General features: G+C 39.5%; 2 protein-coding genes across 4 annotated transcripts; one reads left to right on the forward strand and one right to left on the reverse strand.

The window, feature by feature from the left end:
* Window positions 1-1219: 1219 nt before the first annotated feature.
* LOC115726572 (10 kDa chaperonin 1, chloroplastic-like) lies at window positions 1220-3979 on the reverse strand. The gene is made up of 7 exons (XM_030656494.2): window positions 3753-3979; window positions 3600-3658; window positions 3403-3453; window positions 2904-2969; window positions 2749-2796; window positions 2166-2195; window positions 1220-1464 (listed from the first exon to the last, which is right to left on the reverse strand). The coding sequence occupies exons 1-7, from the start codon at window positions 3832-3834 to the stop codon at window positions 1396-1398; spliced, it is 405 nt and encodes a 134-aa protein (XP_030512354.2). The 5' UTR covers window positions 3835-3979; the 3' UTR covers window positions 1220-1395.
* Window positions 3980-5739: 1760 nt separating this feature from the next.
* On the forward strand, window positions 5740-13270 carry LOC115728082 (pentatricopeptide repeat-containing protein At5g41170, mitochondrial-like). Of its 3 annotated transcripts, none has more exons than XM_048285898.1 (5): window positions 5740-8826; window positions 10881-10961; window positions 11195-11277; window positions 12052-12057; window positions 13243-13270. In XM_048285898.1, the coding sequence occupies exon 1, from the start codon at window positions 5928-5930 to the stop codon at window positions 8607-8609; it is 2682 nt and encodes an 893-aa protein (XP_048141855.1). In that variant the 5' UTR covers window positions 5740-5927; the 3' UTR covers window positions 8610-8826; window positions 10881-10961; window positions 11195-11277; window positions 12052-12057; window positions 13243-13270. The 3 variants fall into 3 exon arrangements, with proteins under 3 accessions (XP_048141855.1, XP_048141856.1, XP_048141857.1); XM_048285899.1 differs by having other exon boundaries at window positions 11182-11277; window positions 13243-13259; XM_048285900.1 differs by lacking the exons at window positions 10881-10961; window positions 11195-11277; window positions 12052-12057; window positions 13243-13270 and adding an exon at window positions 10774-10837.
* The last annotated feature ends 1089 nt before the right edge of the window (window positions 13271-14359 follow it).

Consider the following 14359-nt stretch of genomic DNA (forward strand, 5'->3'; position numbering starts at 1 on the left):
TAGCCCAAAAAAAAAAAAATGACTCTTAGTCAATTTACTCCTCATTATGACTGAATTATCAAAATATCAATGAGGAATGATGTATCGTAATATCAAGATGATAAATCAAATCAATTGGTTGAGAGAATCACATCCCAACATCTTGATAGCTACTTTCAAATTGATGCAATTAATCTATAAATCGAACCTACTTTGAAATGGCCCAGTGACAAAAATTTAGGGGTGGGGACATAGTTTGGGCATTCAAGGGACATCTTTCCCACCCGTTGACTTCAGTAAGCTGACTAAAAGTTCGGGCATCTTCATATATAGTTGACTTGGAAGTGGTGAAAGGATTATGGACTTTTTTAGTCCTTTCAACATGCTTTAGGGTTATTTCTTTTTTGTTGGTTTTAGGATTTTCTCAATCACTTAGCTAAGATATGGCATCGCTCTTAGTTTCTTGCTTAATACTAGCAGGCAAGACGGGCCGATTGAAGTTATGGTTCATAGCAAAATCCCGAAGCAGAACAATAACGAAGATTCTAGTGGAGTAGAACAAAGGATGTCCAGTCAAGAGCACCGTCAGTCCTATATAATTCAAGGGTACAAGCGCCCTGGCCACTTGGAAACAAACGAAGATAGGACTAAACCAATATAGCCCAGCAAATTGACTAGATTTGCATGGTTTCATTTCTTCCAGTTTCTCTAAGCAAAATTAGCTTTCAGCATACATTCTTGAAGGGGCCACTCAAATTCATTCTTTAACATTGTCGATGCATATACTGCATCAAGATCCCCGAGTTCACTTAGTGGTAGCGTGTTGCCTGAGTTGACTAAGGAAAACATGCGAACCTGTTAGTATTCCTACAGTCACGTAAACAACAAATCAGCAGCCAAGTCTCGATTTCAACTTGTTTCAGTTGTAGAAGCCGAACTTTACCATGACTACTCAGGCCTGTCCAGTAGCGATGCTGAGCGGAGGGACCAGAGGTGAAGGGTGAGCGAGGTTGTAGGCAACATCGACTATGGTAAAAGTGTTTGGATGGTTTTGCAGTTGTTGCCACGGCACGATGACAATGAAAGATAGTGATTTTATGGTGCTGTTAAAGGGTGGAGTGGTAATCGTGTAGGCAATTAGCATTAGTCTCAGTTTCATATTTTGGGAAAATCAACAGAGATTGCTTCTAAAATTTATGTAGCTACACAGGAAAGGGACGTGGGCTTAAAACACATAACATGATCAGAAAGGCATATCAGATTGATTCTTTTTGCCGTAAAGCATGAAGAAGCTACATCAACTATTGACCATTCACTGCAAAAAGAGATGTTTAAATAGGAGTGTTTATCATTACACCTTACAGAGGCCCATGATAAAACATGCCCCAATGCCTGACATTCGCTTTTACGCAATCTCTATTCAACCACTGCCAATAGATCACCGGCTTTGACAAAGCAATGTCTGGCATCTCCTCCCAGATCCACCTGAGAAAATCACAGCAAATTCATCTCTTCGATCGCATGAGTGTTGATAACACCAAGAGATTCATTAACATGAAAGCTTTCAAACAAAAATAAATGTTGCATGTCATAGGAGCTAATTTTTGGGAGGTGCAAGGTATGCTTTAATTTCATTTGCTTAACATCATCTACCCAGCATCAAAACCGTTTCGTCTACACTACTTGAAGAGAGGACTTGAAGATCCTCCAGTGTCATTCCTCAACGACCAGCTATCAGTAATTCTAGAGAGATTCATGGAAAAATCATTGCATGATGATAGCATCCAGCTGAATATATTGTTTAGGGAAAGGAACCAACAATTTCCCTATCCAGAGACCTCTCCCTTCTGCATAGCAGAACCTCATTACGCCAACTCTCAGAGTAGATTTATCGAGGATGGATTAGAGAGAAAGGTATACTGAAAATTTCTAGAGGAACAAGTTCCTAGTCATTCAGAGTTTTCTTCAGCAGTCCAGGCAAGCTAAATTATCCATCACGTAAAGCAGTCAAAGCAGATTAAAGAATTGATAGAGTGTTTTGAATAATGACAAATCTCCACTAAAGAACTTGATGCAGCAAAAGGTACATCTAACATTATTGGAAGGCAGGGTCATATTTGATAATCACAGAAGGAATGTAGATGGAAAGATGCCTTCACGAAGAATCTTAAAGAGAACCAGCATACCTCGTAGGCACTTACGTCCGAGAAAAGCACCTACCACATAAAAACATTTCTTCAGTTGGGAATATATTATTCTTTTTGGGCCGTAAAAAGAGACTCATCTAATCAACTACAATGTAATACAGTTACAAGTATGCATCCCATTAAAGCTACAGCTAAACAAGCATAAATTAGAAAGACAACTCATACTCACCAGCACAGGGAGGTTTTCTAAATATAAATACCAAGAAAACAAAAACCCCAAAGAGCCCAAAAGCAAACACGAAACTCTATCTCCCTCTCTTGGAACCAAAAGAAATCCTGTTTCTCCGACTCTCGAGAAGATTTGCTTATTGGCATATGAATGCCAACAGAGCACTGATCAACCACAATGCGTTTGCAGAGAGCTTAAGAACTAACAGTGAGAGCTGACAAGGAATGGAATGTGAAAAAGACAGTGTTGCAGCAGGACTACAAAGTGTATCTATGAGCAACACAATTATACTAATTCAGGTTATCTTGGAAATTTCTGGAACCACAATTAGACGATTCCCACTCCACACACACACACGCACATGCGCACACGCCCATGCACAGAATTTCCTACCTTCTTTCCAGCATCCACAACCCCTGCTTCTGTTCCAACAGTAAGAACCTGTGATGAGGGTATCAGGTTCAGCAGAGAAATTCAGCCAGAAATCCGTATTGAAGCTGAAATAGAATTTATCTAGATAACACAGTAAATCGCAGTAGTGTACTCACCTCGCCCATCAGATAACGCTCAAATTTGACAGCAGATTTAGGCAACAAAACGCCACCAGCAGATTTCTGCAGCATTAAGCAATTTATCAAGCAAAAGCTCTAACAAACTATTACAACCAAAACCCATATTAAAGTGCCATGAAGATTGAGGATTATGTTGTAAATTCCACAAACATGAGTTGCAATGTCTGTAAGCAAGACTGTAAATTGTTTTCATCTCCTAATTGTATGTTGCTTGGGGTACAACATCCGCAGACAAAAACTGCTGTCTGATCCCTTTTAACATTTCTTCAAAAAGTTTGCCATGAACAAACTGCAACTTGATCTGAACTTGATCACATATGAGCATTCCCACTTGTATGACACATATTCGAGGTACCACCGTAAAGTGCTCGTAAGGCTCAAGACAAGTCAGTAAGTAGAAAGACTGACTCAAAACAAGATCATTGAAATGGGAACAATTCGAATACCCAATGAGAAGAATTTCAAGGAAATATACCTCAGGGAGCTCCTCAAGGCGAACTAGGACTCTGTCAGCTTGCGGAACAACCTTCATTCCCACAAATCCACCACCATGAGATGAAGCACCAAAGACCCATTTGCAACAGTACATTGGCAATTCAATCAAACAGAAGAGCAAAGAAAAAGAACACCATTTGAAGGGGGCTCGCAATCTTTCAACCAAAAAAAGAGTACCTTGGCGGGTTCCCATTTCGTAGCGACCGCGTTGATTCTCAAAGAACTTCTTCGCAGCCCTGCTCGGAGTCGAAACACGGTCATCAACCAAAAGATAAACGGCAAAAACCGAAGCGAAAGGGAGATGTGCGCGTATAGAAGCTTTTGTTGTACCGAGAAGCCTCTGGTTCGACAAGGAGGGAGTAGCGGCTCTAACGGAGAAGGGTCTTGGGACGGTGACGAACGCGGACGCCATGGATGAGGAGATGCCGTTGCTGGTGTGGCGTCTCTGTTGCAGTGGCTGCTTCGAGAACCAAAACCCTCCTCCTTTGTAGTCCCTTCAAGCTCGAGGAGGATAGCGAGTGGCGCAGAAGGTTTTCGTCCGCATTTGGGCCGGAGTTCTAGAGAGTTCCTGTATGTTAGGGTGCATCTATTTTGGCTTTAGACTTCAATAATTTCTTTTTTTTTTACTCATTTTAAAACATTGGTTGGAATTAAATTCGAGGATTATTAACAAAAGTGTGCCTCGCAAAATTAAAAGCAAAAGATAAAAAAAAATCAATCCAAACATGCCTGTATAGTGGATTTGAGTAAAGTTTTTAAATTGATTCGTATGAACTTTGAACGTAAATTTTTAAGGTATTCCCTAAGACAAAGGGAAGAAAAATTTTTCTTTCGGCTTAGGGGATGATGGTGGAAAAGGTAGATTTCATGTCATTTTCAAATGGATATTGCCGGGTAGAGTTGTATAGTAGCGTCCCTCGTCTTGTGGTGAATCATCGGAGTTTCGGCTTCTGCATCATCGATTTATGCTTCGCTCGGTATCTTTGAACCGACTTGTCAGCGATATACCCCTAATTTAAAGACATTGTTCTTTCGCCTTTTCGAAAAACATCGTTCTCTAATCATCAAACCTATTATATCTAAATTTGCGTGATGCATAACTTTGCACTCGTCTGCAAACCAAAAAAAAAAAAACTTTGCACTCGTTGACTAGAACACTTAGAGGAGCTCTTAGGTCAATCACTTCCATTTTCTTCATGCATGCTTCACTTGGCTTGGGGAATATAGCTTAGTTGGTAGAGCTCCGAATTCCATAGAATTTCCCTTACTTGTTCGAACAACCCAAAATTTAATTATTCTTTAAAGACGTTAGAAAGGGTTGATGGCGTAGTTTCAAACTTTCTATTCCATAATAACTTTGCACTTGCTCAAACTCGAGTAAAAATAAATAAAACTAGTATATCTACTATTGCACTTTGATTTGATTTCCTTATTTTTCTATTAATATTTTGGTATCATCTCCTCATAATATTAAGTAGGGGTGTCAAAAAAGCTCGCATCGGACGGGCTAGCTCAATATGAAAATTCACTTAATTTTCGGGCCTTTTTGGACCGGATTTGGTACTTGGATTGGGTTGAGTCGGCCCGCTTGACTTTTTTAACACCAATGTTTTCTTTTTAATTTAATTTATTTTTATTTTTTTTTTTATATTCTTTTATTTGATGGGTTTGTTAATTGATTTTGATTCCAAAAAAAGAAGAAAAAAAAGAATCAGTCCAAAATCCGGCCCAACTCGACCGGCTCGGCCCGGGTTGAGCTCGGTTTTGTTCTTTTCGGGCCGGGCCTAGACCAAGCCCGACCCGGCCGGTGGACAACCCTAATATTAAGTTAGGTGATTTATTTTTCAAATGTCCATCTAATGAGGGAACTAAACTCATCAATTATAGTGTAAATTATCAGTGATGTTGCACCTCCTTAATTAGCCTTCGCTTATGGCGTGAGTTGAGATAATTGTATTGTAGTCCGAGAATTGGTGTCTCTTCTACCTTCCTCTATCCTTTGCGTATTCATATCAAGGTTATAACTACAATTGCAGTATTTTTAAGATTATATGTCAAGGTTATTATTTCGGCGACGAGGCAATTGTTGTTGCTCTAAATATAATTTTACGTATTTCTTATACTATCATTTTTCTTGCACGATATCCTGATTTTTTTGGTTTAATTAATTAAATAAATAAGAACGATCCAATTAAAGGTTATTTGTGGCAGTTCTGTCATTCTTTATATCTTATTTATTTTTTATTCGAATTTAAGACGAGAATGGATTTAATGCGAATTTAAGAAGAATTACGCCTTTTTAACGTGCCAACGAAAACGACGCCGTCTGTCTCGTCTTCTTGCTTAAGTTGCTTTTCCTCATCGGCGTCGTCGTCTTCTTGTTCAGGGATCGGCGCTCGCGAGCCGTGGCTGCATTTTCGAGCCGCCGCCGCCTTCAACCTTCAGGCGCGGGGATATCTGGCCGCGAAACGCCGTTCACCGCCACACATCCTTTCGCTCCTACGAATGTCAGCTAGCCTGCGCCGTGTGCGCAACCCTCCACTGCATTACTCCGCCTCCATCCCTCTATCCCAACCAAAGGCGCATACGTCCATTCACTTCACAGTCTCTCACCTCCACGAACCCCTAGCTCCTCGAGCCCATTTCGGGCGCAGCCTGTCGCACTTCTCTTGCTGCTCTAGCTCGCCCGACGGCAGTCCTGGCTTCGATTTTTTGCGTCAGTTCTTGCCTCATTCGAGCTCGCGCGCAAATAATTTGAACTTCCTTAATTCACATGAAAGGCGTAGACTCATTGTTGGATTATCCAGACTGATAAAGCGAAGACAAGGATACACTTTGAAGGCCTTTTTCGGTACATTTTGCCCCTTTTTCCTGGCGAAGATATTGAAGAATTTGCAATCCCGCCATACTGCTTTTGCATTCTTCAAGCTTGTGTTCCTAGGCGATTCTGACGAGGAAGTCCGCTCGTGTTGCGTGGCTGCGCATATTTTGGCAGCTGAGGATATCCGTCTCCTTGCGCAGGATATTACTTCGTGGGTGATCAGTAGAATTGGGTCGTGTAGGAGTAAGGAATTGGTAGAGTTTATGTGGGAGAAGCACCACCTTTATGAAACTGATTTCTCTGTTCTTGATACGCTTATGCGGGCATTTCTGAATGTGGGGATGATTGAGGAGGCGGTAAGGATTCTGAGTAGGATGAGGGAAATGAACCTGATGCCTAGCGAATCTGCAATGGTTATTCTTTTGAAGTCTTTGCTTAGAGTAGGTGATTTCAGTAATCTATGGAAATTGTTTAGAGACATGATTTCTAGGGGACCTTTTCCTTCAGATAAATCTGTAAATGTAGTGCTTCTTGGGTTTTGTAGGAAAGGGCATGTTACAATAGCTGAAAATTTGTGTCACGTGATGGGAAAATTTGGTTTCAAACCTGATGTTTATTCTTACAACATTTTGATTGGTGCATATTGCACTGGCGGAAGGGCATTAGTAGCAATAAACTGGGTGTATCTTATGATTGGGAGAGGTTGTAGACCTAGCAATGTTACGTTTAATACTGTCATCAGCGCCTTGTGTAAAGATGGCAATGTGGCAAGAGCAAGACAATTTTTCGACAGTGTTCCCGAGATGGGTCTTTCTAGAAATACTTTCATGTATAACTCTCTCATGGATGGGTATGTTAAATCAGGGGACATTCTTCAGGCAAATATGCTTTATGAAGAAATGCGAAGCAATGGTATATCTCCTGATTGTGTCACCTTTAATATTCTGGTTGGTGGTAATTACAAGTACGGAAGGGAAGAGTATGGTGATAGATTGTTCAAGGATATGCTTGCGTCTAACTTGCTTCCCAAGAGTTCCCTCTATGATATAACGGTTGCAGGAATGTGTTGGACTGGTCAAATAGATGAGGCTGAGGAACTTCTGAGGGATATACTTGAGAAAGGAGAACCTGTAAACTTGACTGCATTTAATACAGTTATTGCTTCTTATGGTAGGGTTGGGATGCATGATAAAGCCCATGAGATTTATCAGTTAATGATGAGATTTGGTCTGTCACCTTCTTCATCCACATCCAGCTCTCTTCTTTTGGGTTTGTCAAAGAAAGGAAGGTTGCGAGAAGCCAAAGGTCTTTTGTATGATATGATGGAAAGGGGTTTCCCAGTCAACAAAATGGGCTTTACAGTTCTCTTGGATGGATATTTGAAAGTAGGGGACATAACTCAGGCTCAGAGTTTGTGGGATGAGATGGAACTCAGGGGTATATCTCCTGATGCTATTGCCTTCTCAGCCTATATCAATGGACTATCAAAAGCAGGTTTTGTGGAGGAGGCATATGAAATTTTTCAGGAAATGTTAAGGAAAGAATTAGTTCCAAACAGTTATATTTACAGCGCTTTGATTAGTGGTTTTTGTGACTGTGGGAAGCTAAAACAAGCAGTGACGTTGGAGAGAGAAATGAGGCAAAAGGGTCTTCTTCCGGATGTCTTTACTTCCAATGCTATCATTGATGGTTACTGCAAACATGGAAAACTGAAGTCTGCCATGGATGCATATATCGATATGCATCGAATTGGGTTAACCCCTGATATAGTCACATATAACACTTTGATAAATGGGTATTGCAAAGCATTTGACATGGCTATGGCTGATAAATTCATGAATGAGATCTATGCCAGTGGGTGGAATCCAGATATTACAACGTTTAATATAAGAATCCACGGTTTTTGCTGTAGCAGGAAAATGAGTAGAGCTGTGATGACACTGGATGAGCTTGCTGCAGCAGGTGTTGCTCCAAATATAGTCACATATAACACAATGATGAATGGCATTTGCAGGGACATGCTAGATCGTGCATTGATTGTTACTGCTAAACTGATTAAGATGGCTTTCATTCCAAATGTGGTTACGGTAAATATATTGCTGTCACAATTTTTTAAGCAGGGAATGCCTGAGAGAACCTTATGGTGGGGGCAGAAATTGAGTGAAATTCCATTCTGCTTTGATGAGGTTTCCAATAGAATTATTGAGAGAGCCTATGAGAGCATGCAGAATAGTGCTGAGCTGTTCCGTGGTGCCTCTGAAAAGAGACTCTTTTTGGATTCCTTGATGTACATTACTTACGACTATATGTATAGAAATAGACAGTTAAGTGAACCGAGTCATAGTGCAATATACCTTTATGAATAACGGTATCGGTGCACCATGAAGGTTGAGAATGTGATGAGTACTTGGTTCAGCTGTGAATGATGCAGACTCTCATGCAATGGTGGATAAACATCTACCTACTCTCAAATTTATTGAACATGCTGAAGATGAAGGACTATTACTGTAGGGCTGGTGAAATATTGTCAAGTTGATCTCATTCTGCCTATACAAATGAAATCTTCACTGATGAGGCTAACAGGTTTGGTCTTCCTATTGCTTTAAAGTTTTTAACTATAAGTTGTAATAGTTCTTGCCCTGCTGACTCTTTCATAGTTGACACCCAGTTTAAATCCCAGATCAATGTAAGTAATAGCAAACAAAAAAGTGTGAAATTTGTGTAGGGTTGAATTTGCAGCTTCTTGATTTACTGCTTAAGTAATTGGAGTTCCTGAATTAAGTATTCACCAAGTTGATAATTAACTTTAAATGGGCTTTCATCTTGAGAGGGTCGGGTTTGGGAGGAAAGTTAACTGGCAGCTTTTGCTGGGACATCTTGTGGCTAACTACTACTTAAAGATTGAATGGAAAAGTTCTGGCTGAGTGACACTGCTGTCAGATGTCTCTTTAAGGCATTTGGGACTAGAGCCACAAGTTCTTTCAGCAGAATGAAAATATTTGGTGGTGATTAAATTTACTTCTACCAAAGAAAATATATCAATTTAGTGATCGCATTTCATCTATTACTCACAATTTTTGGGAAGATATGCCCTGATGTAGAAATTTTAGCATCAATTAGAGAAAAACCCTGGGTAATGGTGACTCCAGATTGACTTTAACTTTTACTTTTAGCTGAATCTCAATCTTGCGGCTCGTGTCATCCATTTTGATCTCTTTTGATTTGAAACTCTCGAAACACGCAAATATATAAATGTTAGTTTGTAGAATCCTATATATAATTTCTTCGTAATTTTTCAAAATTTGAACAATATATCTTAAATTTTGGGAAAAAGCCACCAAAAACCCTAGACTATACTCACCGTGACTCATTTATCTCAAACATTTTTTTTTGACACAAAAAAACTCAAACTTGTACCTATGCGACACATTTACCCTCCGTCAAGGAGCATCGTTAAAATCTACCTACATGGATGCTGGAAGGCAAACGTTGTTGAATGGCCCCCATATGGCTTAATTGAAATGTCACAAAAAAAAAAAATTTAGGTAAATGTGTCACAGTGGGCATAGTTTGGGGTTTTTGATATCACAAGAAAAGGTTCAAGATAATTGTGTCAAATTTGATATAGTTCGGGTTTTTGGTGCAAAGGAAAATGAGTACCTTTTGCTTTGTCCAATCTAAAACAATTGCTTGCATCTGTCTGAAACTATCAAAAGATTGTAGAGATCCCCTGAAAAGTAAAATGGAATCTTCTGGTGACAATTTTCTGAATTACTATAGTAATTCTTCCAGAAAACAAAAATATTCTGACAACACTTGCCCGATTGGTAACTTTCAAAATCATTGCTCTGAAAATTGGAGATTCAATCTGCTATATAGTGAAAAGAATTATGAAGACCTTCTGTGCTTGGATGGTACTTCTAAATAAACATGTAGCTGCTCTTGATCAGCCTTTATTTCACTTTCCAAATCGGACTGGTAATGTTGAGTCAGGGGTGTCCGCTTGGGGAGAAAAATTAACCTTGGCCTTAGCCTTTGAGTTCCACCTATGAATACTCTGAGAGATCAGTTAAGATTACCTTCGTGAAGTTGCATTGGTCAGGACATGCTGCATGACTCCTATAAAGTGTGTGTCGGTCTTTGATTTTGGAGAAAGATGTTGTTTTTAAAGAAGAGGCTTTAGTCTCTCTCCATCAGATTCATTTGAGTTCAATTTAACAAGTTGTTAGCTCCACTGAGTCCACCTTTTCCAGAATGCAGTTTATATATCATGACCAAGAAAAATATAGGGATTAGCACGGCTTCATTTCATTAAGCACTTTAAACTTCTGAAGGGTGTGTTAAGGAAGCTTGTGCTTGAAGGGATAGCTAGGTTCTTTTTTCCAATTATTTGCACATGCATCCTCCACTTAAGTGCACGGTCCTTATTTGAGATTTTGCGGTGCTTTATATTCAACTGACAAACGCAACGGATGCTCTGGATATGATACTTTAATGATGTTGGAGTTCCTTTTGCTGTTTTGGTTATAGGAAAAGTGCCGTGGAAATTCAATTTCTTGGTCATGTGGAGCATCATATTGGGCAAAGACAACAATTGAAACTTGTGCCTAAGAAAAGCTCACTAATGGTACATCCAGCTCTCATGGCTGACTAAGATTGGGAGACTACTTGGAGGATCCCAAGTATCAGCTTATCGGCTTGAAGGGTTAGGAGTTCAGGTAACATATCAAATTACTATCTTGTGCGGCTTCAAATTAATTTTCAGGCAGTATTGATTGTCGATTACGTTATCTTCAAGATTGATTGAAGAGGTTCTTTCTTCTTAGTGAAAGTGGCCAATTGGATGTGTGCTTTTGACATGAATAATTTAGGCTCCGCATATTGTTCATGAAATCTGATTTCTCTTAGTCTATGTAATGTGAAATGATCTCTTTTTAGTTTTGTGTTGCAGTACTGATCAAATGCAAAATTGCCCAGAACTGAAGTTGCTCAGAGTGTGGTTGCTAAAACCCCCTTTTGGAAAATGCAGACAACGTTCAACGGTTCATTGTTTAGTTATCTTTGAACTCTTTACTTCCTCTATCTGCCCAATCCCCATGGGCCTTTGAGAGACCCATGGTTTACGATGGCGCTTGCCTTTTGATGGATCTTCAACTGTACATGTTTTCTTTTGGTGAAATTGGTAATATGTCCTTAGTGGTTCTGCACAATCTGTGTTGACTTTCAAAATTTTGGAAGTGGATAATTGTCAGGAACCAATTTAAGAGAATTCTTGGCATCATACTTCAAGGGATTCTGGTTATTTTTAGATTATTTGTGCATTCAAGAATATCTTTGAGAACATGTCTAAGTAAAAATATTGTTGAATTGTCCTATTCTTGGAATTCTCTATTTTTGAGAATTCCCTGTCAGCTTGAACTGTGTGCGGGAAGTGATTTCGTGTTCCGTGCCTGGATTATTTTAGGCTAAAACCACCATTTGCAATGCAGGAAGAACGTTCATGTTTGTTCTATGAACTCTTGCCTATTCAATCATGGCTTAGAGTCAAATGGTGAGAATGGCTATCTTTATCTTCGCTGTGCAAAATGTTTTCTATTAGGTGACATTGGTGCAATGATGTCCTTGGTGGTTCTACTCAATCTTTGTGCCCACTTTAAAAATTTTGGACTTGGATGCTTGCAGTAACAATTAAAATTTGGTATCATACTCAATTTGGTTACTTTTAGATGATTGTGCTTATCTTCTCAAAGAACATTAGCATTAGAGTCCTGTTCTTGGTTAACCCTCAGTTGACTTTCGAGGACAAAGATTCCTGTTCCTGCCTGGATTATACATTCCATGCTGGGGGTTTCTCTTCCATTTTGGTTTATGGTTATTTTCTAACTAGTTTACAATGGTACGGTCTAGTGCAATGAGTACAATGGTTGGGTTGAGATAAATTGTTGCCTACTCAATTCTTGCAAGATTTGACCAAAAAAAAAAAAAGGAAGGTTCCTTGGAATGATATCTAAAGAACTAAGCATTGAGTCAGATTTTCTGGAAAAACTTGCAGTTGGTGGCTGGATCGAGGGGTATGATGAACTGTTGAGTGTGCTAGGCATCGTATTCCTGGCACTGTTATTTTCGTTTTTTTGAGCATATGTGGTCTTGGTTCATTCCATGGCCTCAACTTCTTCAAGGATACATGCTACCAGCTGCATATCCTTGTACATTTGGAGGGGAAAAAGCTGAAATACTAGTGTTTCCAGACAACATTTTGAGTGGAATCTTTCTTGACAATCTTGACAAAAGAGTGACTGTTCTGCCAAATGGTATCCTGTCAGAAGTTTCCAGTATTGAGAAAAGTCCATTTTGTTTCTTTTAACCATTCAATAAACGGATATAGCAAAAGAACATTTTTACGTTCCTACAAATCTTGAATGCACAGTTGAGCAGTGTTGGCACTGTTTTCATCGTGAGTTTTAGGACTTCTAGCTTGAAATGACCATTCATGACTGGTCTATGTTGTTGGTCGAGATTATTTATTGTCAGAATCTACCTTTACCTATTATTGTTGAGAATTGCAATTTTGGCGCAATGGATTCATAAACATCTTTACTGTAAAATCAGAGGATATTTTTATTTTTCTAGATTCAAAAGATCTAATGATGAAGTTTATTTAATGTTCTTTATCTCGTTGTAGATACTTTCTGATTCTAATGCATGTGGACATCCTGCCTGCCTTCTATCAGAGAAAAACCAGCTTTATTATCATTTTCAGCTTGAATAATTTATGATGGTTCCTGATCAAGAAAATAAAAAATAAAAGTTGTGGTTAATCTAGCTGCATCTAGCTACTTGCCAAAAAAAAAAAAAAAATCTAGCATAATTTTGGTTTTCTCGGTTTTTTTTGTGTCTATTACATGCCTTCTGTTTTGGGGTTAATGATTTGATATCGGATAAGTGATGGACTGGGGCCACAAGGATGGGATGGTTACGATATCTGATTTTCTTGGGCAGGTGATTGGAATACGTATTTGAGCTCCTGATTGCATTGAGACTGGCAGTTCAACAGCTAAGACTGAGGTGTGGAGGTCCAGCATTCTATTGCTTCCTTCACCGCTTACTTCCTCCCAGAGTGGAAGGACCTGATTAAACCAAGTTGTCTATTTTGGAGCACTTAACCTGTTCTGGTATGTGCTTGAAGTTCCTGATCATAAGAGAGAAAAGTTGACTAGAATATGTGCTGCCCGTGGTCAAAATGGAATCATCAAGCCAACTTTTTTAGAGTGAGAAGAGATAGTGACATGTGCAATCTATTTTCTGCTCTTATCAGGGGAAGGTCCGGTCTAACTGTAAATTTGGCAGATTACTACATCTGAAGCTTTCCGGTCTCATGCCAATTACGGAATGTCCGGCACTTTATCCCGGAAAAAGAAAGGTAATTCTACATCCTCACCGGTCCCCTTGATTGCGTTTGGGATTTGACCTTGTATGCTTGGCTGACTCTGTTCAACCAAATTGTGTTCAACCAAAGTGAGGCAAAAACAGGGAGTGAAAGCCAGTCATTTTCTCAAGAAACGTCGGCCCATTACAGGCCGATTCGCATCGAGGGAGACTGAGTATTTGTTTGGCAGTTCTCGGTACAAACCACAACAGCTTTAATACAATCTTTAGCATTTTGTTTTTATCATAAACAGAAGTATTTGGAAATTAAAGCAGTTAATAAGTGATTTTCAAGTTGTTGGTTTGACTTTTAGGAAGGTTCTATTTCCACAGCCGAAAAGGTTGAGGCCATAGACCTTTTGAAGTGGGTCCAATTTTAGAAAACCTTCAACCCGGATGTAACAAATTGGGCCGTTGGATTTAGTAGCCCATATCTTGACCGTGGGATATCGATGTAGCGAACATCCATTGCATCGACTTCTATTTCTACTCTGATTTTTGTGCTGGGGCATGTAGATATAGAGGAAGTTACATCGACACTCGCTCTAAGCCGTTGGGTCAGATGGTGCATTCTAGCCTGCCGACCAAGGCAAAACCGACGACCGATCATGATCGTTAATCTCTTTGTTAATCGGATTGGAGAGAGCATTTCTTGGGCTAATTTTGGAGCGTCGATTTTTCAAATAGTCTA

Source organism: Rhodamnia argentea, chromosome 9, assembly GCF_020921035.1.
Source record: "Rhodamnia argentea isolate NSW1041297 chromosome 9, ASM2092103v1, whole genome shotgun sequence".
In the NCBI taxonomy this organism is placed as follows: Eukaryota; Viridiplantae; Streptophyta; class Magnoliopsida; order Myrtales; family Myrtaceae; genus Rhodamnia; species Rhodamnia argentea.